This window comes from Bos mutus, chromosome 7 (assembly GCF_027580195.1).
Source record: "Bos mutus isolate GX-2022 chromosome 7, NWIPB_WYAK_1.1, whole genome shotgun sequence".
In the NCBI taxonomy this organism is placed as follows: Eukaryota; Metazoa; Chordata; class Mammalia; order Artiodactyla; family Bovidae; genus Bos; species Bos mutus.
In genome coordinates this window covers 92,763,254-92,790,973 of record NC_091623.1, presented here as the reverse complement: position 1 = coordinate 92,790,973, position 27,720 = coordinate 92,763,254, and the positions used below count along the sequence as shown (strand labels likewise).

Below are 27,720 nucleotides of genomic sequence, written 5' to 3'. Positions count from 1 at the left end.
CAGACGATGCACCTCCAGGCACGGGGGAGAGAAAACAGGGGTTGGTTGATCTCTTGCTCAACATTTATCCCACCTATGGAATTTTCCTGAGTGTGTTAGATATCTACTGCAGCATAACAAATTACTTTATAATGCAGCAGTTTTAAACAACAAATGTTTATTTCCTTACAGCTTGGGTCAGGAATTCAGGATTGACTTAGCTGAGTGATTCTGGTTCAGGATCTCTCATGAGACTTCATTCAATATACTACTGATCAAAGTGGTGCACTTGTTACAAGTGATGAACCTACACATTATAATCACCCAAAGTCCAGTTTACATCAGAGTTCACTCTTGTACATTACAAGGGTTTAGACAAAAGTACAATGAAGGACATGTATCCATCACTACAGTGTCATATAGAATAGTTTCACTACCCTATAATCTCTGTACTCCACCCATTCATCCCAGCCTCCCTGTTGTTTCCATTGTTTCCTGTTAATTCATGGAAAACATCTTTTTTACTGTCTCTGTACTTCTGCCTTTTCCAGAAAGGCATATGGTTGGAATATTAAAATATGCAAAAATCCTCAACAAAATTTTAGCAAACAGAATCCAACAGCATATTAAAAAGATCATACATCATGACCAAATGGGCTTTATCCCAGGGATGCAAGCAAGGATTCTTCAATATTTGCAAATCAAGCAATGTGATACACCACATTAACAAACTGAAAGATAAAAACCATATGATTATCTCAATAGATGCTGAGAAAGCCTTTGACAAAATTCAACACCCATTTATGATAAAAGCTTTCCAGAAAGCAGGTACAGAAGGAACATACCTCAACATAATAAAAGCCATATATGATAAACCCACAGCAAACATTATCCTTAATGGTGAAAAATTGAAAGCATTTCCCCTAAAGTCAGGAACAAGACAAGGGTGCCCACTCTCACCACTACTATTCAACACAGTTTTGGAAGTTTTAGCCACAGCAATCAGAAAAGAAAAAGAAATAAAAGGAATATTATAATACATAAGTCTTTTCAATAACACACATTTTAAGTTTCCTCCAGGTCTCATGACTTGATAGCACATTTCTTTTTAGCCCTTATTGTAATTATTGTTTTCAGCCACTAAGTTTTGGGGTAATCTGTTATGCAGCAATAGATACCTCAATATTCTTCCAGAGTATCCCATAACTAACCTCAGGGGAAAAAAGATGTTTATTTTTGTATTCAGTTATTCACCCAACTTAAACCCAACAGAGTGTATTTGGCTTCGGATATGGTTAGATCTAGACAGCTCAACTGATGTCAACAGGGCTTTGTGTCTGTTTTCTATTGTTTCCACATCCCTCACTGACAGCTCTAAACTTTCCTGGATTTTATTAGAAGAAAGATTCATACAGAAGAAAAGTATCTTCTTTCTTCTGACCTGAGTCATCTGCTATAACAGTGAGTCATGTTTTTGATCTTAAGTCACAGAAAACTCTACCAGCAGTGGCTTAAATAAATATCCCACAGGGATATTTATTATTTCCTTAGAAGAAGTCAAGAGTAGGAGGTCTGCTGCTGCTGCTGCTAAGTCGCTTCAGTCGTGTCCGACTCTGTGCAACCCCACAAACGGCAGCCCACCAGGCTCCTCCGTCCCTGGGATTCTCCAGGCAAGAACACTGGAGTGGGTTACCATTTCCTTCTCCAATGCAGGAAAGTGAAAAGTGAAAGTGAAGTCCTCAGTCATGTCCGACGCTTAGCGACCCCATGGACTGCAGCCCACCAGGCTCCTCCATCCATGGGAGTTTCCAGTCAAGAGCACTGGAGTGGGGTGCCATTGCCTTCTCCGGTAGGAGGTCTGCTGCTGCTGCTAAGTTACTTCAGTCGTGTCCAACTTTGTGCGACCCCACAGACGGCAGCCTACCAGGTTCCCCCATCCCTGTGATTCTCCAGGCAAGAATACTGGAGTGGGTTGCCATTTCCTTCTTAATGCATGAAAGTGAAAAGTGAAAGTGAAAGTGAAGTCGCTCAGTCGAGTCCAACTCTTAGCGACCCCATGGACTGCAGCCCACCAGGCTCCTCCATCCATGGGATTTTCCAGGCAAGAGTATTGGAGTGGGGTGCCACTGCCTTCTCCTAGCACTTGTCAAATATCAAAGACTTAAGTTCTTTCTATCCTCCAGTCTAGTTTCATGCTCGTTGCCTCACAGTTATAATATAGCTTCCCCTGCTCCAGGCATCACAACTGCCTTCATGACAGGAAGGAATGACAAGGAACAAAGATTATATAGATGAACTCACAAACAAAAAAATTGGGGTAAGGGGCGTACTCACAATTCTTTTAATTAGACAACTTTAGTTCTAAAACAAGAGGATGGGAGGATGAGTATAGGTAACAGTTTAAACCCAGGCATGGAGTGGGAGGAGTCCGAGGAGGGCAGAAGGTTAGATTAGAGAGTATTTAATTGCACTCATCTCACACGCTAGTAAAGTAATGCTCAAAATTCTCCAAGCCAGGCTTCAGCAATATGTGAACTGTGAACTTCCAGATGTTCAAGCTGATTTTAGAAAAGGCAGAGGAACCAGAGATCAAATTACCAACATCCACTGGATCATAGAAAAAGGAAGAGAGTTCCAGAAAAACATCTATTTCTGCTTTATTGACTATACCAAAGCCTTTGACTGTGTGGATCACAATAAACTGTGGAATATTCTGAAAGAGATGGGAATACCAGACCACCTGACCTGCCTCTTGAGAAATCTGTATGCAGGTCAGGAAGCAACAGTTAGAACTGGACGTGGAACAACAGACTGGTTCCAAATAGGAAAAGGAGTACATCAAGGCTATATATTGTCACCCTGTTTATTTAACTTATATGCAGAGTACATCATGAGAAACGCTAGGCTGGAAGAAGCACAAGCTGGAATCAAGATTGCCAGGAGTAATATCAGTAACCTCAGATATGCAGATGACATCACCCTTATGGCAGAAAGTGAAGAGGAACTAAAAAGTCTCTTGATGAAAGTGAAGGAGATTAAAAAAGTTGGTTTAGAGCTCAACGTTCATAAAATGAAGATCATGGCATCCGGTCCCATCACTTCATGGGAAATAGATGGGGAACCAGTGGAAACAGTGGCTGACTTTATTTTTGGGGGCTCTGAAATCACTGCAGATGGTGATTGTAGCCATGAAATTAAAAGACGCTTACTCCTTGGAAGGAAAGTTATGACCAACCTAGATGGCACATTGAAAAGCAGAGACATTGCTTTGCCAACAAAGGTCTGTCTAGTGAAGGCTAGGGTTTTTCCAGTAGTCATGTATGGATGTGAGAGTTGGACGGTGATGAAAGCTGAGCGCTGAAGAATTGATGCTTTTGAACTATGGTGTTGGAGAAGACTCTTGAGAGTCCCTTGGACTGCAAGGAGATCCAACCAGTCCATCCTAAAGGAGATCAGACCTGGGTGTTTATTGGAAGGACTGATGTTGAAGCTGAAACTCCAATACTTTGGCCACCTCATGAGAAGAGTTGACTCACTGGAAAAGACCCTAATGCTGGGAAAGATTGGGGCAGGAGGAGAAGGGGACGACAGAGGATGAGATGGCTGGATGGCATCACCAACTCGATGGACATGGGTTTGGGTAGACTCCGGGAGTTGGTGATGGACAGGGAGGCCTGGCATGCTGCGATTCATGGGGTTGCACAGAGTCGGACACGACTGATGTGACTTAGCAGCAGCAGCAAAGAGTCGGACACGACTGAGCGACTGAACTGAACTGAACTTAACTGAAGGAGGGGAGGAGGAAATAAAGGGTATCATGGATCTATGATAACATAGCCATCGGTTTCCCAGGGGATTGCTTCAAGGACCCCCACAAATACCAAAATCCACACCAGCTCAAGTCTCTTACATAAAATGACACAGTATTTGCATATAACCTATATACAACCTCCTGTATATTTTAATCACCTCTAGATTATTTATAATCCCTAAGACAACCTAAATATTATGTAAACAGTTGCCGGGCACACAGCAAAACAAGTTTTGCTTTTTTAGGAACTTTAAAAATTGTTTTTCAAATATTTTCTATCCAAGTTTGGTTGAATTTGTGCATGTGGAACAATGGACATGGAGGGCTCACTGTATTTCATTTAATGCTCACAATAGCCACATGAGGTCAGTATCACTTAATTTCCACTCAATCCCCAAGTTCCAGAGAAGAAAATTAAGAACTGGGGAAGGGGAGTCATTGGCTTGAGTCACTCACTCAAGAAGTGGATATTGGCAAGAACAGAATTCAAACCCAGGCGTTTCTGATTAGTTCCCATGCGGACTCCAGAGTCTCCAGAGTTAACAGATACCGGCACTGGTTCCCTACAGAAAGCTTAGTCATTAAGCTGTGTCTGACTCTTGTGATCCCATGGGCTATAGCCCGCCAGGCTCCTCTATTCACGGGATTCTCCAGGCAAGAATACTAGAGTGGGTTGCCATTTCCTTCTCCAGGGGATCTTCCTGATCCAGGGATCAAACCTAGGTCTTCTGCATTGCAAGTCCTTAAAGATAAGGACTGATTAAGGCCCAATTAAGGTCACTTCCTAGACCTTTCTGAAGGCAACTGACCAGCTGCTGACTAGCAGCCTATTATCTGAAGTATTTGGAATAGGGTGGGAACCTCACTGAGAAACATCTGCAATCCTCAGTCTGAGATGAGATTTCTAACTAAATTTAAAAAATAAATAAAGCAAAACAAACAAACAAAAAACCCTACACCAACAGTGAAGCCAAAGAACAAGTACCCAGAACTTGTGTTCGCTGCACAGTCCCAGCTCATCAGGGTCTCACCAGAAGATGGAGCCGCAGCGGGGCCCAAAAGGAAAGGGCGAGCCGAGTCAGGGGAACTGCAAGACATGGGCGCCCAGCTGCCTTGGGATGGCCCGTTTGGTATGTTCTCATTTCTGTAAAATATAAGGATCTTAACGAAAATTCACTGAGGATGTAGTCTAAACTGTTAACATGATCTCAGGGTGGAGGAATAGAGGAGACCAAGAGTTTACGTTTTTCTCTAGTTTATACTGCTGCAAAGACTGATTTTTTTTTTTCCCTAGAGGTAGAAAAAAATCCAATTATATTGAAAACAAAAAAAGCAGTACTATCTAGGTAAAGAAATGACATCTAAAAAAATAAAGGTCAGAGACAAGCTCAACCCTAGAGGAAGAGATTCTTTCTACTCTTCCTTCCCGGCCTCACCCCCAAAACTGAAAACCTGGTCCCAGAACCCCCGCCCGGGGGACTGCATCCCTGGGAGCAACCTGGGACCCCCCCTCCCGTCTCTCTCTTCCACCAAACCAGTCTCCGGGTCCCGTTTCCCACCCACCCTCTCCGCCGCCACCCAGGCCTACTCAGCCCCGGAACTCAAATGAGAGTGGGCGGCCCCTGGCCCGCGGGTCAGACGCTTCCGCGGAGCCGCGGCCCCTCAGAATCAGCCCCGACGACCGAGCGCGCCACCGCGTGACCTGCAGCCACATGACCCGCGCGGGGCGGGGCTGCCGGCGCAGTCGCTGCAGCCGCCGCGGGAGGCATCTGTGTAAGTGGGGAGCGGGGTCCGCAGGGACCCTCTTCGCGGGCGAGGTCCGGGTCCTGCCCAGCCTCCGGCACCCCGGGGCCGGGATTCCCAGCAACCTGCTTGGACCTCCTCCCTGGGAGGGCGATGGGATTGCCATTGGGGTGGGGGGGTAAACCCCATGAATCGCAGACCCAGCCACCTCAGCCTCGGGCCTTTCCACTCTGATTTGACCGCAGCTGGGGGAGGAGTAGACGCCCTAATTCCTGAGCGATTGCCTTTACCCGGTGTTCTTTGGTGGAAACAGGATTCACAAAGCAAGGCCGGCCCGTAGGAACACCCCTCGCTGGTACTGAAAGAGAACACACCTCTCCAGTCCGTCACCTACTCTAGTGATCCAAGATGATCCCATGACCTGTTTAGTGAGGAGTTGTTCAAGGGTAGAGCATAGCATCTAGCCAGGTGAGGGTCGTCAAGAAAGGGAACAGGGGCCTGGGTCGAGCTACAAGATACTAGCCAACATATTATGTTGAATACTATGTGCTTTACAGGCATTTTCTCATTTAATATTCACCATCATGAAATCTCTCAGGTAGGTGCTGTGGTCCCCATATTCAAGTTAAGAGAAAACAGGCTCAAAGAACTTGGATCCTTAACCAAGGTCCTGCAGTGATAAATAGAGGAACCGATATTGGACCCCAGGTCTGTCCCGCAGCAGCGCCTCCTGCTGGGTGGTGGAGGCACTTGGCCCAGCTTTTTGATATTCCTGTGAACTGAAAAAGCCTTCCTCTTCCTGGCTCAGCCTAGAGAAAGGGGCTTACCCCTCCATCACAACCACCTCCACCCCTTTCTCCTTATGTCTTACTAATAATTGTTTCTGTCACCTGCCTCTGCAGGACACGATGAAGCTCATCATCCTGGACCACTATTCTCAGGCCAGTGAGTGGGCGGCCAAATACATCAGGAACCGCATCATCCAGTTTAACCCAGGGCCAGACAAGTACTTCACCCTGGGGCTCCCTACTGGTGCGTTGTGGGATGGGGAGAGTGGGCAAAGGCATTAGGGGCTCTCAAGGGTCCAGGTAGGTAGGCTCATTCAGACAAGGAACTGCAAGGAGGGCTCTAAGGTACTGCCCCTATGAATGAACAACTCCCCTGCGCCCTGGGCATACAAAACAGAGGACCTAGCTTCCTCTGGCGGAGAAGGCAATGGCACCCCACTCCAGTACTCTTGTCTGGAAAATCCCATGGATGGAGGAGCCTGGTGGGCTGCCGTCTATGGGGTCGCACAGAGTCGGACACGACTGAAGCAACTTAGCAGCAGCTAAGCTTCCTCTGGGGATTGTTTTGTTGCTGCCTGCTCCTGAAGAATCCTGGAGTAGAAGGGATCTTGGTTAGGCACGAAAAACTTTGATTTTTAGGCTATATTCTAAGTCAGCCCTGGGAGCCAAATGTCCTTAACAGAATTAAGTCCAAATACCTTAAGACATACATTTTATGTAATGAAGTAATTTCTCTTCTCTGCATCTATAGTGCTAATAACTAAGCATCGTCTTTGGGAGAATTGAGTCACTCAAAGCAATTTCTGTAAGACTTAATTAAACATAGAACCTAAGTGAAAAACAGTCCCAATTTCTTTGGGGAAAAAATCAGAATGCTGCCTTTATTGGAGGATATTTTGATTCTAGCTCGTCAAGGCAAATGTTCTGATTTCAGAGATGGGGTGGATTTGCCTCAGTGGCCCATATACTATTGGTTGAGTCTTCAAGCTTTTTCTATATACAGCCAAATAATAAATATTTTACACTTCACTGGCCATATAACCAGTGATTGCAATCACTTAACTCTGTCCTTGTAGCTCAAAAACAGTCCTAGACAATACATAAATGAGCATGCTGTCTGCCACTGAAACTTTACCAACACTGAAGTTTGAGCTTATATAATTTTCATATGTCACAACATTCTTTTGTTTTTTAAACTGTCCTTTAATTTATGAATGCTACAAAAACAGGCAGTACGCTAGATCTGGCCTGTGGGCTGAAGTTTCCCCATCTCTGCTCAAGAGGTTTGTGGGAAGAGTATATGCAGGTGCCTGTGAAACCACTAACATCTCAGACTAGGACGGGGCTGCACTAACATCCTGTTTTCTAACTGTACAGCCAGACTAGGCTGGAGTCTGGGCTTCTACTGAAACCCCTCCCCATTGCTGCGTCATTTGCAAAATAGATCCAGCGCCCTCAGAGTGGTATTAGGGCTGTCAAAGACCTGGCCCCTTCTTTACTATCACACTTGAACCAGCACAGCATTTCCATGTGGGTTCCTTGGAATACTCCTGTTAGATGAAGCACCAGTCCGGGTTTTGGGTGGAAGCTACCAAAACCTACTCTGGCTAATTTAAGAAGAAAAGGAATTTATTGGCTAGATATTGGGGAGCTCAACAGGATCAAACCAGTCAATCCTAAAGGAAATCAACCCTGAATAGTCACTGAAGGACTGATGCTGAAGCTGAAGCTCCAGTACTTTGGCCATCTGATTCGAAGAGCTGACTCATTGGAAAAGACCCTGATGCTGGGAAAGATTGAAGGCAAAAGGAGAAGAGGGTGTCAGAGGATGAGATGGTTAGATAGCATCACTGACTCGATGGACATGAATTTGAGCAAACTTCAATAGATAGTGGAGGACAGAGGAGGCTGGTGTGCTACAGTCCATGGGGTCGTGAAGAGTCAGACACAACTTAGTGCCTGATCAACAACAACACACAGGATTGATGGGAAGGCTAGAAGTTTGGAAAATGTACATGACAAAATTCAGGGGGAGGACAGGGAAGCTGTGTAGCTCAGGCATAGCTAAGACCATGTCACAGAGACAAGCTGGTTATTTTGTGTGAATGGGGCTGCTGCCATTCATTCAGCAGATATTTTTCGAATACCTGCTATATGCCAAACTGTTTTCAATGCTAGAGATACAGCAATGAATAAAAAGAACACAAATTCCTGCCTTCCTAAAGCTTATAGTGGGAGAAACAGATCATAAACAAGTGAATTAGCAAAATACAGAGTAGACTGGATGGTGATAAGAGGGAAGGAGAAAATGAAGCAGGGCAAGTGATAGGGAATGTGGGAAGTTCCCTAAGGAAGGGGTGGGAGTTAGTGTTGGATATGGGGACAGGGAAAGTCTCTGAGTAAAGGCCCTAAAGAGGTGAGTTGGCTGTGCAGATACTGGTAGGGTAGCAATGTTGGCAAAGGGAACAAACCCCATGTGCAAAGGCCCTGAGGTGAAACTGCTTGAAGCAGGATTCCTGAGGCGGGCGGGAGGCAGCCAGGGGCCAGGTTATACAGAGCCTGTGTTAGGACTGGGTATTATTCAGAAGCCATTAGTGGGTTATGAAAAGAATGACTTGGTTTGGGTGGGGCTTTTTTCTTTCCATCTTTTTATTTTTAGCAGTTTCACATATTCAAAAAAGCTGAAAGAATAGGTACCGTTTATCTGGATTCACCAGTTAACATTTTGCATATTTACTTTCATATCTTGTGGCTCATGTTCTGTCTATACATACACACACACTCCTTATAAGCCACTTGAAAGGTCCAGAGATCCTCTAAGTCTTTTACCTCTAAGCCCTTTAGCACATAACTCCTCAGAATAAAAACATTCTCTTATATAACCACAATACTACTATCATACCTAGGGGAATTAAAAATCATTTCACAATATCATCTAATACAAACTATATTAATTTTCCCTCTAATTGTTCATTTATTATTTGTAGTTTTTAAAAAATTAATCCAATGTCCAGTCAGACTTCATGATAGTCCTCTTGCCTCTTTATGGGTTTATGACTTTTTAATGAGACTGCACTCAAGAATTTGCTGCTCCAAGGGGAAGTCTCCCCAAACCCACAGGCTAGCCTGTACCACAGCTGACATTACGTGGTGTAATGTGTCCCCTCTTCTAGACAGTGAGCTCCTCCAGGGTGGCTGCTGAGTCTGTCACTTCTCCGCATGCCCATAATGTACCTCTCACATACTGGTTGCTCAGGGAATATCGTGTTGGCAATTAAGTCTGACATTCACTCAGGTGCTAATCACAGTCATTTCAATCGTCAGTGCTTTAAGTGCTAGGGATTCAGCAGTGAACAAGACAAACATAGCCCTGCCCTCCTGGAGCTTGCAGTCTAGGGGGAAAATAGGTTATTAAACCAGCAACTTAATGGATGGCAGTTGGGATTGAGCATTGGGTAGGACTTCAGATCTGACAGGTATTCCTAATGAAGCATCCCTGATTCATTCCTGGTTGCCCTCTGGGGCAATGAAGGGAATTCATTGCTGTGGCCTCTCTTGCAGGGAGCACCCCACTTGGCTGCTACAAGAAACTGATTGAATACTATAAGAATGGAGACCTGTCCTTCAAATATGTGAAGACTTTCAACATGGATGAGTATGTGGGTGAGTCTTTGTCTTTCATGGTCTTACCTGATTCCAGAAAAGTCATACTCTCGCCTCACAGTATCAACCAGGAGAGGATTGGGGACATCTCGGAACCAGTGACATTTGGTGGTAGGCTCAATTGGTGATACCACATCCTCCAGGCCTTGGTTTCTTCAGCTATGACACGAAGCTAATGAAGCTGACGTTTTGGGCTGTAAGCATTAAGTGATATAACAGATGTGGAAGCTTCTGTTCTATAGAAGCAGACACTTGATAAACTTTAGCATATTGCCCCCTCTGTCTCCTCCCCAACTCCATGCAATTTCTTTCTGGAACAAATGACTGCAAATGGGATCTGGGGTCCCATGGCTGGGGCATGTCCCCCCACTGTCTGTGTCTGGACTTTCTTCTGTTCATCTTCCAGTCCCCTTCCTGCCAAGTATACTGGGAGGGTAGCTGAGACTGGTGTCTTTAAAAGTGGCACCTTGGACTTCTGTCACCCTCTGTACCGCCTACCATCATCTTGTAATGGTTTCACTTGAAAGGTTCTTTTTTTTTAAATTGTGGTAAACTACACATAACATAAAACTTACCATCTTAACTGTCTTTCTGTGTACAGTTTGGCATTAAGTACTTTCACACTGTTGTGCAACCAATTTCCAGAACTCTCTTTATCTTGCAAAACTAAAACTCTAGCTATTAAACATCAACTACTCATTTCCCCACTCCCCCAATCCCTGCTGCTGCTGCTAAGTTGCTTCAGTCATGTCCGACTCTGTGTGACCCCATAGATGGCAGCCCACCAGGCTCCCCCGTCCCTGGGAGTCTCCAGGCAAGAACACTGGAGTGGGTTGCCATCTCCTTCTCCAATCCATGAAAGTGAAAGGTGAAAGTGAAGTCGCTCAGTCATGTCCGACTCTTAGCAACCCCATGGACTGCAGCCTACCAGGCTCCTCCATCCATGGGATTCTCCAGGCAAGAATACTGGAGTAGATTGCCATTTCCTTCTCCATACCCAGCCCCTGAAATATGCATTTTAAACATTCTTCTTGACTGAAAAACATGCTTTTGGGGAAGCCTGAAATTAATTCTCGCCAGCCCCCTGGTGTTCAGGTTGGGGTTCAGGCTGAGCAGGGTGTAACTGGGAATGAATGGTGGGGTAGGAGGCATAGGGTAAGGGGTATGCTTGCTTCCTTCCCTAGATGGACCCAGTCGTTACCCACCAGGAGGCTAGCCCACCTCTAGAGGCCCAGAATGACCCTAGCCTGCAGCCTCTGGCCATTCCCCTGTGAAAGGAGATCAGAATGAGGGCCTAGTCCCATGGTCATGAGCAGACAAGGATACCAGCTCAGCCTATCCTGAGTGGCTGGGGGTAGGAGGGCTGGGGCCCCAGCCTCCCTGATAGGCTCTTCCCTGAAAGTGTCTCTGGGGGTCAGGAGGTATCCTGGCATCTTTGGGAGGCGGACTCTGGCTCAGCCTGGCATGACTGAGTGCAGCCATGGCCCCACAGGCCTTCCTCGAGACCACCCAGAGAGCTACCACTCCTTCATGTGGAACAACTTCTTCAAGCACATTGACATCCACCCAGAAAACACTCACATCCTGGATGGGAATGCAGCTGACCTGCAGGCTGAGTGTGATGCCTTTGAAGAGAAGATCAAGGCTGCGGGCGGGATTGAGCTGTTTGTTGGAGGTGAGCTCGACACTGCAGCAGGTGTCCAGGGTGGCTGGAACACATGAGAAGGAGGACAAGACCCATGCCTGTCTCCCAAACAGCTTCCTGTCTATGCCAGTGGCAGGGGTCATTTGTTCGCCTGAGGTGGCAGGGAAGGCACAGAGCGGGAGCCCCTGCTGCTCAGAAACTGATCTGGGGCATCTCCTCTTCTTCAGTGTCTTATCTAAAGTGAGGTATTTGGATTTGGACTCAGATTCTCTCCGTTTCCTAGACAGAGTTTTATGGATCAGTCACGGGAACTGGCTGATCAGTTAAACATTAAAAATCAGACTCATGTAGTTCTAAAAGATTCTACCATCAACCCCTGCACACTATAAATAGCGACTGAACCCCAGAGAAGTTTTGTGACTTGCCCTGGGTCAGCCAGCCAGAGCAGCAGAGAGAGGGTGGGGACCTAGGGTCTCCCTACCCTGAGTTGCCCTCTTACACTTCCGTCTGTCATGGCCTCTGGAGTCACCTACAGCTGGTGGAGGTGGGAGGCTGAAGTTGAAGTTTTTTACTGCTCCAGATTTAACCCTTCTTTACTTCCAAGTGGGGAGGAAGAGGCTAGGAATGCTCATGTTTTGAGATATTATAAACCTGGCAGCCCCTTTCCAGGCCTTGTATATGTTTTATTCAGTGTGACTGTCCGAGCAGCGGGACCCATGACTAGTGGCAGACAAGAGAAAAGTTACACTTGGATGATCTGGGGGGCAGAAGCTTTTTGAATTGCTCTCTCCTTAGCTTTCTGAGGGGGTTAGCAAGTTAACAATGTGTGTGTATGCCTCAGCTAGAAACAAGCGGGGAAGATCAGATGCTTAAAGTGTTATCTTAATTGAATGAGGTAAGAGACACGGTTTTCAAGGATTTTTTTCAGACCCTAAGTGGGGAAGGAGGAATTGTCCATTCTTGAAGTCTTGGATCCCTGGTATCAACAGGGCTGCCCCATCTCTCTTGGGCAGGCATCGGCCCTGACGGACACATTGCCTTCAACGAGCCGGGCTCCAGTCTGGTATCTAGGACCCGTGTGAAGACGCTGGCCATGGACACCATCCTAGCCAATGCTAGGTTCTTCGATGGAGATCTTGCCAAGGTGCCCACTATGGCCCTGACGGTGGGCGTGGGCACTGTCATGGATGCTAGAGAGGTAAGGGTGCAAAGGATTCATAGGCCTTTCATTGGCCCGGGGAGAGGGGGAGGGGGGGCGGAGCTAGACATGTCTTTTTGCTGCTAATTTTAACTATACAAGTACCACCTGAATTCACTTTTATTAAAAATGAAGACATTATAAATAAGGCTAAAGTCCCAACTGAGACCCTTCACTGTTCTCCTTCTCTGGAAGTAACCATTCTTCCCAGTGTGAGGTGAAACCTTTCGACAGTGACTGCCCAGAAAGCTGCAGGCTCCTAGTCTCTGCTTACCCAGCATCACTAATGTCAGAATATGAATTTGTACCTGCCCAGGTACTGAGGGGGCCCTCTGGTTCCCTGCAGTTGGTGGCGGTCAGTCACTGCTTGAAGGGAGCTCCCCCTGCAACTGCAAGATGCTTGTGCTTATAGCCCTGTGTGTAGATTCATAAATGTGGAGAAGTGTGATAGAAATAGTATCTTGACCTGAATTTACTAAGTCTTTCCATAGAAATCTGGGTATCATTAGAATTTTTTGGTGGCTCCAGTTTCCTTACTTTCATTAGAAGCTTTTTCTCTTCATTTCTGATATATTCAGTGAGAAGCAGCTACAGAAATTTTAGCTTCAACTTTTCCTTGCCCAAGTCTGTAAACAAACATGTAAATCAGTGAAAAAGATTTCCTGTCTAAAATGAACTTTTGTGAAATGGCAGCAGATTTCTGTTGGGTAACCTTGAATCAGTACCTAGGGAGATCATTTTGCTGGTTTTGGTAAATAACTGTGGTTTGAGGGCTGTTCCTGCAGTGTGCAGAAAGGACCTGGGGCTGGAAATCTGGAAATTCTCTTTTTGAAAATGAATTCTGGCGTCCAAGTCACATTTCTCTTTGTGCCTCTGTTTTTTCATCTTTCAAGCAAGGAACAGTAGATCCTGCTCACAACTCCATGATACAAGTGAATTACAATGAAAGGGTATATGGAGAGCTATTTATAATCACTTTCCAACACTTGACATCTTGATATTTTAAGCGTTGAGGGGAGTCTGTGCCTGTTTTACTTAGACAAAAAGCATTACTCCAAGTCACATGAGCAGGTCTAATACTCTGAATTGAAAAGTGACCAGATTAAGGGGCAGCCTTATTTGGATTCAACCTTAGTAGCCACACAGATAACTCTCACCATTGCTTCCAAGGCCTCCTTGTAGACAGTGCCAATTGTGACCCCTCTTTCAGTTTGTCACTGAAAACTCACCCACCCTAGAAGCCCTGGGACCTAGCGTCAGAACAGTTGGGATAAGGTGTGGGCCTCAGTGTGCACGGCACATGTGTTCACAGGGCACTTTCACAGACATCATCAGAGGTGCCAGAAGGCACAATTACGTGGTGGTCAAGAGCACGGACTCTAGGTTAGAAACGACCTGGGGCAGGCTACTTAAACCCCCGTCACAGAACCTACTTCCTTATCCTAGAAGGTAGGGATAATGATGCTCCCCACTTCAGGCTACTTGTGTGATAAAGCGCATAGAGCATGGAGCACAGTGTGCCCCATGCTAACGACTTACAATGACATATAAAAACAGTGGTCCTTACGATCACTTTGGGTGGCCAGACTAGAATTCAGGTGTCTGGACTTCCAGTTTTGCTGCTCCTTCTCCTCCATCACAGGCTTGTCTTCTGATCCCCAGGTGATGATCCTCATCACAGGTGCTCACAAGGCGTTTGCTCTGTACAAGGCCATCGAGGAAGGAGTGAACCACATGTGGACCGTGTCTGCCTTCCAGCAGCATCCCGCACAGTGTTTGTGTGCGACGAGGACGCTACCCTGGAGTTGAAAGTGAAGACTGTCAAGTATTTCAAAGGTGAGGGTGAGGTGGGTCAGAGAGTAGGTAGCCAACTTCAGACATGCCAGGAGTGAAGAGTGGATCTAGCTTGCATGCTCTGACCACTGTAATTCACAACTGTGATTTAAAAAAAAAAATCAAACCCTCCTCCCAGAATACAGTGTTTTCTTCCCATCCATGACTGTAAGGGTCCATTTTTGGAGACCTACTTGCTCTGAGGAGGAGAAAAGAATGAAATCAAAGTTGGAGTTCTAGGGCAATTTGGTAAACTCCTTGCAGTGATACTGAGCCTCAGGTTTTTTCTCTTTTCAGATCTCATACAGGCCTTTTCCTTTTAGTCAAGGCACTGAACTGTCATGAAGATCTTTTTTCTTCTACTTAAAGAGGACACTCACTGCTTCAAACATGAAAATCCTCATTTACTGAGCAGGCGAATAGGAATTGGTTCTTTGGTGAACAAATGGCCAACTGTCCTAGAGACTGAATTTATAAAAGTCCCATGGATTCTAGCATTCAATAGGAATAACAAATTCTTTTCCTATTCTTAAGATGTTTATCATTTGGGCCCACAGAAAAATGATGATGAGTACCAGTTCTAGGACAAAATTTGAGAGCTCCTGGATGTTACTGTTGATAATGGAACTCTGCCTCTACCTGCATTAACAACTTTTGTTTTTAATTTTTTGTAGGTTTAATGCTTGTTCATAACAAATTGGTGGACCCCTTGTACAGTATCAAAGAGAAAGAAATAGAGAAAAGCCAGTCTTCTAAGAAACCATACAGTGATTAGCCTGTGCTAATCCTGGTATCAAGTACCTCATTGGGACAGGCGGATCTTTCTGGAAATTGTCTTTAGGATGACAGAATTGTATTTCTTTAATCTAGTATGGTTACTCCAGATAAGTGGACAAACTGTTCTTGGCTGTGCAGCGTGGAGTTTGGTCATGGAGTTTAGCTACTTGTTTGTAACTTACTCTTAATCAGAAAAAAAAAAAGGAAATCACTCCATAATTCTGATGTCTGCCCCACTGACTAGGGGTTTTTAGCTTTTTGTTCTGTCTGACACTGTTCGTATGTATAGTACATTCCCATCAGTAAGTTCTACCATGTGCACTGCTTCTCAACTGGGGACGAAGTTAAGGGCTTATATATATTGGATAGAACCTCTCTGGAGAGTCTTGAAAGTCCCTCTTGAACAGAGCTGCCCCTTATTTGAGAATCACTGTTTTAGATTAAGGAATAAACACTCTGTGTCTAAAATCAGTATGAGGAAGCAGTCCTTTTGGTCAATAACAGAGGCCATGGGAAGGAGACTATCCCTTACTTTCTTTTCCCCATTTTTTTTTTTCCTGCTCTTTCAGTTGGCCCTTCCTTGAACTCAGAGGACTCTGAGAGAGGATTTGGGTGGGTGGGGCTAGAGAGAAGGCTTTCTCTGATAAACTCAGAGCTTCAAGGGACCCAGCCACCTCAAACTCCCCTCCCACAGGGACCTTCCAGCACTGGGAGGCGGAAACATTTTTCCCACGGGAGTCCTGTGTTTTGTTCCAAAGTCTCACTGTGGAACCTCTCATACACATGAAGGAGGTCCACAGGGGCAACAGACACTGTCAAGTTCAAAGCTGTATTCAGCCAAGGTTATGGGGCCAGGGCAAGCAGCTCAGTTTAGAAACACACAAGTGACATGTTCTACACCCCTAAGAGCTGAGCACCAAAAATATACCAACTTTGGAAGTTGCCTAATATCCTTTCCCCACATAAAATACCCTATCCTTCTAACCCTCCTGGGCTCCTGTGGCATGGCCTCATGTTCCCAGAACATCAGGAAACACACTGCTTTTGCCCCTTTGTCCTTCGTTCCTTGTTCACAAAATGAGTCTACTGCTCTGCTTTCCTCTAACTTCTATGCCTTGACGGTTTGGATGCTGCCTCCTCCTCCTCCCTGTTTTTGTGCCAGTTGGAAGCTGCTGCCACCTCTTTCCTGGGAAAGATCTTTCAGAGCCTGGCTCAGGCCTCTCTTTAAGCACTGTGTTTGGTACCAGTGTTTTACCTTTAGCTTTTATACGTGATTGTACTGCCATTCTGTTTTAAGCTAATGGATCAATGAACTTGTTTACAATGTGATATTTTCTATTAAATCCAGTATTTTCAAGTAAAATGTGTCATTTGTGGATTTCCTCCCCCAGAGGTCAGAAGCTGGCCTGGGTTGATATTTCTATGTTTTGAGAACAGCTAGTGAGTAAAGCACCACACTCACTCCTCATAGCAGCTCAGCAGGAAGTCAGTCACAGCAACTGTTGATCTCTTCTTCGAACACCAGAGAGGAAAATAACCAAAATAGTTCACAAAAATGAAGTGCCTGTGTGAAAAAATGGTAGGAATGAACAGATGAGCGATGAGCAATAAATGGTCAGCTTCTGGCTCTGCTTGACACCCAAATGAATATATGGCTGTTAAATAGAATAAGGCAGACTTGTGACCAGGAGGGATGTATCAACTGCAAGGCACAGAAAACAGGTTTTAAGGTTTTTTTAGTTAAAAGTCAATACAATGGAACATCTTGGGTCAACATAACCAACTGAGGTATGAGTAGAAGTTGAAAGAAGGGTTTACTTTTTTAACAACTGTTATTAATATATGTGCCCATATAAGTCACTTGTTTTAAATATAAACTCAATGATTTTTATTAAGTCTGTGGAGGTGTACAGTTCCTCACCACAGCCCCTTCCATCACCCCCCACAGCTCCCTAATCCCACCCCAGCCCAGGTGACCACTCATCTGCTTTGTCTCTATAGATTGACCTTTGTTGGACATTTCGTATATAAATGGAATCATACAGCGTGCCATCTTTTGGGTCTGGCTTCTTTCACTAAGCATAGTATTTTGATGTTTATCCATATAACATGTAGCAAACTGTCCATTCCTTTTTATTGCTGAAGAGTATTGCATTGTATGGATATACCACATTTTGTTTATTTTGTAAAGAAGGGATTACATTATAAGTAGGCATGTTAATAGGAAAAAAATCTGAATGAAATGAGAAAGGATTTAGTGATGAATGCTAAACGGAGATGTCTGTATGAACTCAGGATCTTAAAAAAATCTGTCACGGGAAAAAAGTCTAAAAGAGTGGGTAGATGTATATGTCCCCTTCATGGATCACAGCCTTGTCATGGTGAAGGGGCTTGCATAATTCAATGAAGCTATGAGCCATGCTGTGCAGGGCCACTCAAGACAGATGCGTCATAGTGAAGAGCTCAGACAAAACATGGTCCAGTGGAGCAGGAAACGGCAACCCACGCCATGGAGAAACCCAGGGACAGTATGAAAAGGCAAGAAGATATGACACCAGACGATGACCCTCCCACCCCAGGTCAGGAGGTGTCCAATATGCTACTGGGGAAGAGCAAAGAGCAATTATGAATAGCACCAAAAAGAATGAAATGGCTGGGCCAAAGCAGAAATGACACTATGTTGTGGATGTGTCTGGTGGTGAAAGTCAAGTCTTATGCTGTAAAGAACAATATTGCACGGGAACCTGGAATGTTAAGTCCATGAATCAAGGCAAACTGCATGTGATAAAGCAGGAGATGGCAAGATCGAATACTGACATCTTAGGAATCAGTGAACTGAAATGGATGGGAATGGGTGAATTTAATTCAGATGACCATTATATCTACTACTGTGGGCAAGAATCCCTTAGAAAAAATGGAATAGCCCTCATAGTCAACAGAAGAATCCAAAATGCAGTATTTGGGTGCAATCTCAAAAATGACAAAATGATACCAGTTAGTTTCCAAGGCAAACCATTCAAAATCCTAGTAATCTAAGTCTATGCCCCAACCACTGATGCAGAAGTTGAAGTTGACTGGTTCTCTGAAGACCTACAACACTTTCTAGAACTAACACCAAAAAAGATATTCTTTTCATCATGGGATTGGGATGCAAAAGTACGAAGTCAAGAGATACCCGGAATAACGATCAAGTTTAGCCTTAGAGTACAAATGAACCAGGGCAAAAGCTAACAGAGTTTTGTCAAGAGAACCCGATGGTCATAGCAAACACCCTTTTCCAACAACCCAAGAGACAGCTCTACACATGGACATCACCAGATGGTCAATACCGAAATCCAATTGATTATGTTCTTTGCAGCCAAAGATGGAGAAGTTCTATACAGTCAGCAAAAACAAAACCTGGAGCTGACTGTTGCTCAGATCATGAGACTTTATTGCAAAATGCAGGCTTAAACTGAAGAAAGTATGGAAAACCACTAGGGCATTCATGTATGACCTAAATAAAATCCCTTATGATTATACAGTGGAGGTGATGAATAGATTCAAGGGGTTAGATCTGGTAGAGTGCAAAGAACTATGGATGGAGGTTCATAACATTGTACAGGACGCAGGACCAAAACCACCCCAAAGAAAAAGAAATACAAGAAGGCAAAGTGGCTGATTAAGGAGGCTTTACAAATAGCTGAGGAAAGAAAAGTGAAAGGCAAGGGAGAAAGGGAAAGATATACCCAACTGAATGCAGAGTTCCAGGGAACAGCAAGAAGAGATAAGAAGGTCTTTTTAAATGAGCAATGCAAAAAAAAAAAAAAAAAAGAGGAAAGTATCAGAATGGGAAGGACTGAAGATCTCTGTAAGAAAATTTGGAGATACCAAGGGAACATTTCATCAAGGATGGGCACGATAAAGGACATAAACAGAAGGACCTAACAGAAGCAGAAGAGATTAACAAGAGGTGACAAGAATACACAGAAAAACTGTACAAGAAAGGTTTTAATGACCCAAATTACCATGATGATGTGGTCACTAACCCAGAGCTGGACATCTTGGAGTGTGAAGTCAGGTGGGCCTTAGGAACCATTACTGTGAACAAAGCTAGTGGATGTGATGGAATTCCATCTGAGCTATTTAAAATCCTAAAAGATGATGCTGTTAAGGTGCTGCAAATTTGGAAAGCTCAGCATTGGCCACAGGACTGGTAAAGGTCAGTTTTCATTTCAATCCCAAAGAAGGACAATGCCAAAGAATGTTCAAACTACCATACAGTTGCAATCATGTGACATGCTAGCACTATGCTCCAAATCCTTCAAGCTAGGCTTCAATAGTATAACAGAACTTCCAGCTGTACAAGCTGGGTTTTGAAGAGGCAGTGGAACCAGAGGTCAAATTGCCAACGTTTGTTGGCTCATGGAGAAAGCAAGGGAATTCCAGAAAAATACCTACTTCTGCTTCATTACACTAAAGCTTTTGACTGTGTGGATCAGAACAAACTGTCAGAATCTCTTAAAGAGATGGGAATACCAGACCACCTGATCTGTCTCCTGAGAAACCTGTACACAGGTCAAGAAGCAACAGTTAGAAGCAGACATGAAACTGGTTCAAAATTGAAGAAGGAGTACATCAAGACTGTATATTCTCACCCTGCTTATTTAACTTATGAATCACAAACTGGAATCAAGACTGCTGGCAGAAATATCAACAACCTCAAATATGCAGATGATACTACTCTACTGACAGAAAGTGAAGAGGAATTAAAGAGCCTCTTGATGAAGGTCAAAGAGAAGATTGACAAAGTTGGCTTGAAACTCAACATTAAAAAAACTAAGGTCATGGCATCTTGATCCTATCACTTCATGGCAAATAGAAGGGGGAAAATTGGAAGCAATGATGGAATCTATTTTCTTGGGCTTCAAAATCACTGTGGACAATGACTGCAGCCATGAAATTAAAAGATGCTTGCTCCTTGGAAGGAAAGTTATGACAAACCTAGACAGCATACTAAAAAGCAAAAACATTACTTTGCTGACAAAGGTCCATATAGTCAAAGCTATGGTTTTTCCAGTAGTCATGTATGGATGTGAGAGCTGGACCACAAAGAAGGCTGAGTGCCAAAGAACCGATGCTTTGGAACTGTGGTGCTGGAAAAGATTCTTGAGTCCCCTGGACTGCAAGGATATCAAACCAATCAATCCTAAAGGAAATCAACCCTGACTATTCAATGGAAGGTCTGCTGCTGAAGCTGAAGCTCCAATGCTTTGGCCACCTGATGTGAAGAGCTGACTCACTGGAATAGACCCTGATGCTGAGAAAGAATCAAGACAAAAGAAGGGGCAGCAAAGGATGAGATGATTAGATAAAATCACTGACTCAATGGACATGAATTTGAGCAAACTCTGAGAAACAGCAGAAGACAGAGGAGCCTGGTGTGCTACAGTCCATGAGGTCACAAAAAGTCATGACTTAGTGACTGAACAACAACAAATATGTATATATAAAGCTGATTCACTTGCTGTACAGCAGATATTATACAGCTGTACAGCGCATTATAAATCAACTATAAACACCAGTAAAAATTTAAAAAATAGTAAGAATAAATTTTTTTTTAAATCTGTCTTTCCAAGGCCTGTGTTTCCCAGCAGCAGTGTCATCATGCTTGAACCAGCTCTCATGCAGATCAGGTGGGATGTATACTCCTGGGCCAGACTGGGCCTCTGATGCTACTCAGGGCTTCTTGGAGAGAAGCAATCATTAATGTATGTTTTGGGCAGCGATCACAGTAGGCCTGGAATATTTTGTTGCCAGAAAACAAGGATGCTTTAAGAATGGCCATCACCAAAAAGTCTACAAACAATAAATGCTGGAGAGGTTATGGAGAAAAGGGAACCCTCCTGCATTGTTGGTGGGAATGTCGATTGGTACCATTATGGAGAACAGTGTGGAACTTCCTTAAAAAATTAAAACAGAATTACCATAAATTCCAGCAATCCCACTCCTGGGCATATATCCAGAGAAAACCGTAATTTAAAAAGATACATGCATCCCAATGTTCACTGCAGCACTATTTAACAACAGCCAAGACATGGGAGCAACCTAAATGTCCACTGACAGAGGAATGGATAAAGAAGGTGTGGTACATATATATAATGGAATATTACTCAGCCATAAGAAGAACAAAATAATGCCATTTGCAGCAACATGGATGGGCCTAGAGATTTTCATACTAGTGAAGGAAGTAAAAGAGAAAGACAAATATCATGATATCACTTATATGTGGAATCTAATTTTTTAAAATGACAAATAACTTATTTATAAAACAGAAACAAACTCAGAGATTTCAAAAACAAACTTATATTTACCCAAAGGGAAATGTTGGGGTTCTTGTTCAGTTACTAAGTTGCGTCCAACTCTTTGCAACCCCATGAACTGCAGCATGCCAGGCTTCCCCGTCCTTCACTATTTCCCAGTTTGCTCACTCACGTCCAATGAGTCAGTGATGCCATCCAACCATCTCATCTTGTCACCCCCTTCTCCTCTTGCCCTCAATCTTTCCCAGCATCAAAGTCATGGTAGGGAGTTCTGACAAAATGTGGTCTACTGGACAATGAAACAGCAAACCACTTCAGTATTCTTGCCTCAAGAACCCCATGAACACAGTGAAAAGGGTCAGGGGATAAATTAGGAGCCTTGAATTAATATACACACACTACTATATACAACATAGATAACCAACAAGGACATACTATATAGCACAGGGAAATCTACTGACTATTCTGTAATAACTTATATGGGAAAAGAATCTGAAAAAGAATGAATACATGTACAACTGAATTACTTTGCTGCACATCTGAAACTAGCATAACATTGTAAGTAAACTGTACTCCAATAAAATTTTTTTAAAAATAAATAATACAGCTAAGTAGAAAAAGGTGAATCTATAAAACCCTTAGTGTGATACACAAAAAGGAAAAGATAGTATATATATAATTTGTATTTCAGGGGTTGGATGGAATGTGCTTAAAATTTCATTTAGTAAAAAGCAGCAGCATGCCAACAAATGGGTGTCATGCCTCCTATTAAATACATGTTTAGAAACTGCAGATGGATACAAGAGACTAGCCCACTATCTACACCCAACCCTGGTCGATATATCCATGGCTTACTCCCTTACTTCTTCAGGCCTTTTGCTCAAATGTCATTTATCAGAGATATCTTCCCTGACCCTCCAGTGTAAAGTAGCAATCCTGATTCCCTATGCCTCTCTGGGATACTTTCTGATGCCTCTTTCCTGGGAACTAACATCCTTACTGTGATGAGATGCTAGTGAAAGGTGCAGAAGTTTCCAATAAATAGACTGACAGAATCTTCAATTATGAAATAATGGAAAAATAAAACAACTCAGTAATTTGGACCTCAAGAGTACCCTTAACAACTATTTTCCACTAGTCCTTTCAGTCTCCTTAAAGAGACCTAATTCATAATGTCTCAGGCCTCTAATCCCTCTTCCTCCAGCTTTTCTCTGACCTTGAAAATAGAAGCAAGTGGTAAAGAACTTCCACAGGTTCCCACCACCACATACACCCACCTGCTAGCCTTGCCCTCAGTTTGCCCTCTTCCTGTGGTTTGTCCCTTGTCCAATCCCTCTATTTGTACACTAGATCCCGTTTCTTGCCTCCTTGAGGGCATTGCTCCTGCAAGATTCTCCTTTCACACCGACAGCATCAAACTGTCCTTTTTTTCCCCCCTGAATCACCCCTACAAGAATACAAAACAAGCTTTAAAAACAAAACTCTTTACCCTGTTTGTCTCCTCCTATAATAGCTTCATTGTGATTCCCTTTGCAATAAGAAAGTTCCTGGAATTATCTATACTCTGGCTTCAATCTCTCTCCAATTCTTTCTTTATTCTCATATTCCCATTATGCACATTACACACCTTTTGCAACTGCCTCACAGCTAAGAGTCGGACCTGACTGAGCGACTTCACTTTCACGCACTGGAGAAGGAAATGGCAACCCACTCCAGTGTTCTTGCCTGGAGAATCCCAGGGACAGGGGAGCCTGGTGGGCTGCCGTCTATGGGGTCCCACAGAGTCGGACTCGACTGAAGTGACTCAGCAGCAGCAGCAGCACAGTTCTTAGATACTCTGTACCTTTTCTGTATCTTTTGTCTTTCATTCCTTTTCCTCTTTAAATTTCAGTTTTTCTATTGACATATCTTCAAGTGCAAGGTTCCTTTTTCAGCAGTGTTAAGTCCACCCATGAACCCATCAAAAGCATTCATTTCTGATAGTTTTTATATCTAGCATTTCTTTTCCATTCTTTTTGGAGTTTTCCATTTTTTGCTTATATTCCTCATCTGTTCCTGCACGTTGTCCACTTTTTCTATCAGAGACTTTAGCATATTAATCTTAGTTGTTTTAAATTCCCATTCTGATAATTCTAAAATTTCTGCCACATCTGAGTTTGGTTCTGGTGCTTGCTTCATCTCTTCGGACACCAGCAATTTTCCTTGAGGGCAGTCTTCTGTCCTGGAAACAAAGCTCTGGGGTTATTTCAAAAGTTACTCCCTGCAGCCCACCCCCACCCCCAGCCCCCCACCAGCCAACACCTGACAGAAGCAGATTCTTCTGCCATCCTCAGAGTGACAAGAGAATTGAGCTCCTGGCGGTAAAACCCACATATGGGTGGGTCCCCTTCAAGTGAGCTCCCAGGAGGTTTCTTTTTTTAAGTTGCAATAATTTATACGGTATGTGTTACAAATTGCTCCCCATAGTTTTAAACTCTCACTAATCCACACTCAGCCCCCTAGCAACTCATTTAAAGCCTAATTATTGCCTTTAGCAACTTCTACTTTGGGAAAGCAGACCTGTATTTTCTGCATTTTCCTGTCTTTCTAGTTTTTGTGGAAGTTTACCCTGTGACCTCAATTCTCTGGTGGAGCTAAGAAAAGTTGATTTTCAGTTTGTTCATTTTCTTTATTACTGTGAAGATACTCCATTCTTTCTCAAACACATTCCAGATTTTCATCCCCTCCATTAAAACAGCACTTGCCAAGGTCACCAATGGACCTCTAAATGGATTTCCAAGTCACTTCTCAGAGCTCATATTACTTGATTTATTTGCAGTATCTGACACAGCTGACCACTCTGTCCTTCACATCTGACGTAGCTTCCAGGACATCACACTCTGCTGATTTTCTTACTTCACTGGTCACTCTCAGGCTCCTTTGCTGGTTCCTCCTCATCACCCTGAATTCTTAGCATTTGGAGTGTCATAAGATGCAGTCTTTGGACCTCTTCTCTCTTAAAACTCACTCTCTCGGTAATTTCATCCAATCTTACAGCTCTAAATACCATCTATACATTGACTCCCATATTTACATCTCCAGCCTCCCATATTTATATCTCTCCCTTGAACAGCAGAATATCCAACTGCCCACCTAACATCTCCACTGAGATAACCATCAGACATAGCAAATTCATCTGCCCACAACTCAAGTCCTCTGGCAAACCTCAGCTACCTATAGGTTTCTCCATATCACCTATTTACAAAGACCTAGAAATCGACTCTGTTGTCTCATCTTCTCACATTCTATGTCCAATCTATCAGCAAATCCTGTTAGTTTTACCTTCAAGGAAGTACAGAATCTGAATATCTGTCAAGATTCCAAGTGCTGGTACACTGGTCCAAGGCACCTGCACTTCTCACCTGAGTTACTGCAGTCATTTCATAATTAATCTGTTTCTGCCCTTGCTCACCCTGTTCCTCAACACTAGACACTATCACACTTCAAAGTCCTCCAAGGGCTTCCATCTCAGAGTAGAAGCCAAAGTTCACCAGAGGCCCAAGCAGTCTGCAGCACCACCTAGTCCCATCTCACCTCTTAATACTCTCCCCTTCTCAGTCTGCCTAAGTCCTTGTTGGCTACCATGCCATTCTCGGAGTCCTCTAACATGCTCCTATCCCAAGGGCCTTTGCTTCTGCTGTTCTCTTTGCCTGGACTCTCTTCTCACATTGCCCACAAGGTTCACTTCCATCCTGCCAAGGCTTTGTTCAAGGGCTATGCTGATGAACTCCTCTCTACTCTTTAAAATTCCAACATCACTCAGCCTCCCCTAATAGCCACCCCTATTCCTTCTTCCAACTTTTCTCCATGGTGCTTATCTTCTGATAAATCATGTAATTTGCTTAGTGTCTGTTTCCTTCCACCAGAATTTAAGTTTTACAAGGGCAGGGAGATTTATATCTGCTTTAATCACGACTACATTCTCAGCCCCTAGAAAAAATAGTAAGGCCTATTTTGAGGTGTTAATATATTCATTAAATGAGTGAACAAATACTAGGAAACACAACAAGTTTGTATTGGAATAGGATTGACATTAAGACAATCATCTCTTAAATTTATATGCATTTAGGTTATATTACGGAGAAGGCAATGGCACCCCACTCCAGTACTCTTGCCTGGAAAATCCCATGGATGGAGGAGCCTGGTGGGCTGCAGTCCATGGGGTCGCTAAGAGTCGGACATGACTGAGCGACTTCACTTTCACTTTTCACTTTCATGCATTGGAGAAGGAAATGGCAACCCACTCCAGTGTTCTTGCCTGGAGTATCCCAGGGACGGGGGAGCCTGGTGGGCTGCCGTCTATGGGGTCACACAAGAGTTGGACACGACTGAAACGACTTAGCAGCAGCAGCAGCAGCAGGTTATATTAATATTAGTTTAGTTTGTTGATTCAATGAAGAACATAAAAGAGTCAAGGAAAAGAAATAACTACGCTGACTTTGTACTTAACTTTGGCATCAGAATCTCACTAAGTTTTCAATGAGCGCGATACTCTTCAAAGCATCCTCTGGCTCAGAGAAATACAGTACTATTTGGAGTGGTAAATCTTCATGCTACTTGAGTAATTATGCAGACACTAGACTATAGGTGCTCAAAGTTGATATTATAAACAGCTTTCTGACCACAACCTCTCAACCTGGCCTGCAGGCCAATGTTTACTTTTAATGAGCCAAAGTTCAGGGAACACACTACTTAGCTACTCTCACGATATGAGATGGCACCACAGTTTAAAATTCCTTGGTCTTACTTACTCATATATAATTTAATTTCTTCACTTCAGTGGTTTCAGGCAAGCACTACTATCAGGGGTGACACTTTAAGGTCACATCACAATTGGAGGTCAACTATGGTTCAAGTACAGTTTTAAATGGCCTTATAGTCTTTGGTAATACTGCTGTTCCTGCCTTGCTGGTATCATCAGATGTTATTCTACCTAACAAGGTGTATAACAAAGTGTAATGAAACACAGAGAAAAATTAAAATCCCAGAAATACATCTGCTTCTACAACAAAATACTACCCCTGTCATAACCAGTTATTGCATTTATACCATGGGAACTACTGCCACCTGCTGGTGATGCTTATGACTTACTTTAGAAATTAATATGTGGTAGGCTTCCAAAATTCCAGTCCAAATTTTGAAATTCCCTTCTAAATCAGGCAACCACATGAAGGACTTTATGATTATCAGATTTGATTTTCTCTTAAAAATAAAAAGTAGGTATATTAATGAGTATCTAATGGAAATGAGAACCAAAAAGAAATAAAAGATAAAAATTAAAAAAAAATGAGAACCCTCTTCTACTAAAAAATGACCTTGCTGACAATACTATAGGTCTGGGAATATGGCTGCCAACTGTTTTCTCTCTCACCCATCTCCTCAACAGGAAGGTGGGCAGCCACTAGATGCTCACTCATTGAATTCAGTATTTAGCTGAGGTGGCAGGGTTCATCTTCTCACAGTAGTGCAGAGGCTCTGTGAGTCCAGATGACCCACAAGTCTGATCAACTTGTCCAATGTTTAATGATTTCCTCATGAAGCTGAGCATAAAAATGACCATAACAGGCACACAGAGTAAAACTCCGGAGATGGCCAGTGTCCTCAGAAAAAAATAGAAAAAGACCTCAATCAAAAAAGAATTTTACTGATTTTCTGAGCCTACCTGGAACAGGTAATTAGTCTTCGGGAAAAAATTTTTGGCTTCTGACCAATACAGGTGCATCAAGATACAATGTTTATGTAATAGTACTAATAAAAATGTGATAGCCAAGAGGAGTCTAAGGAGACATGATGACTAAAAGTAATATGTGGTATCCTGAATGGGATCCTGGAACAGAGAAAAGTCTCTAGGAAAAAAAAAACTAAGGAAATTAGAAGTAGAGAGACTAGTTACTAACACTGTTCATTAACTGTGACAAATGTATCATAGTGATATAAGATGT

General features: G+C 43.5%; 1 protein-coding gene and 1 long non-coding RNA gene across 2 annotated transcripts in view; one reads left to right on the top strand and one right to left on the bottom strand.

The window, feature by feature from the left end:
- The window catches only part of LOC138988563 (uncharacterized), a 54,554-nt gene extending 43,072 nt beyond the window's left edge, over nt 1-11,482 (bottom strand). The window contains exon 1 of the long non-coding RNA XR_011464836.1: nt 10,012-11,482. This is a non-coding gene — a long non-coding RNA (uncharacterized lncRNA). The remainder of the gene's footprint in view (nt 1-10,011) is intronic.
- On the top strand, nt 5,421-15,645 carry GNPDA1 (glucosamine-6-phosphate deaminase 1). Its single transcript, XM_005910486.2, is given in 8 exon segments — nt 5,421-5,563; nt 6,436-6,565; nt 9,883-9,984; nt 11,477-11,659; nt 12,643-12,827; nt 14,490-14,592; nt 14,595-14,663; nt 15,335-15,645. Coding segments are annotated over 7 exon segments (867 nt in total). The 5' UTR covers nt 5,421-5,563; nt 6,436-6,441; the 3' UTR covers nt 15,436-15,645.
- The last annotated feature ends 12,075 nt before the right edge of the window (nt 15,646-27,720 follow it).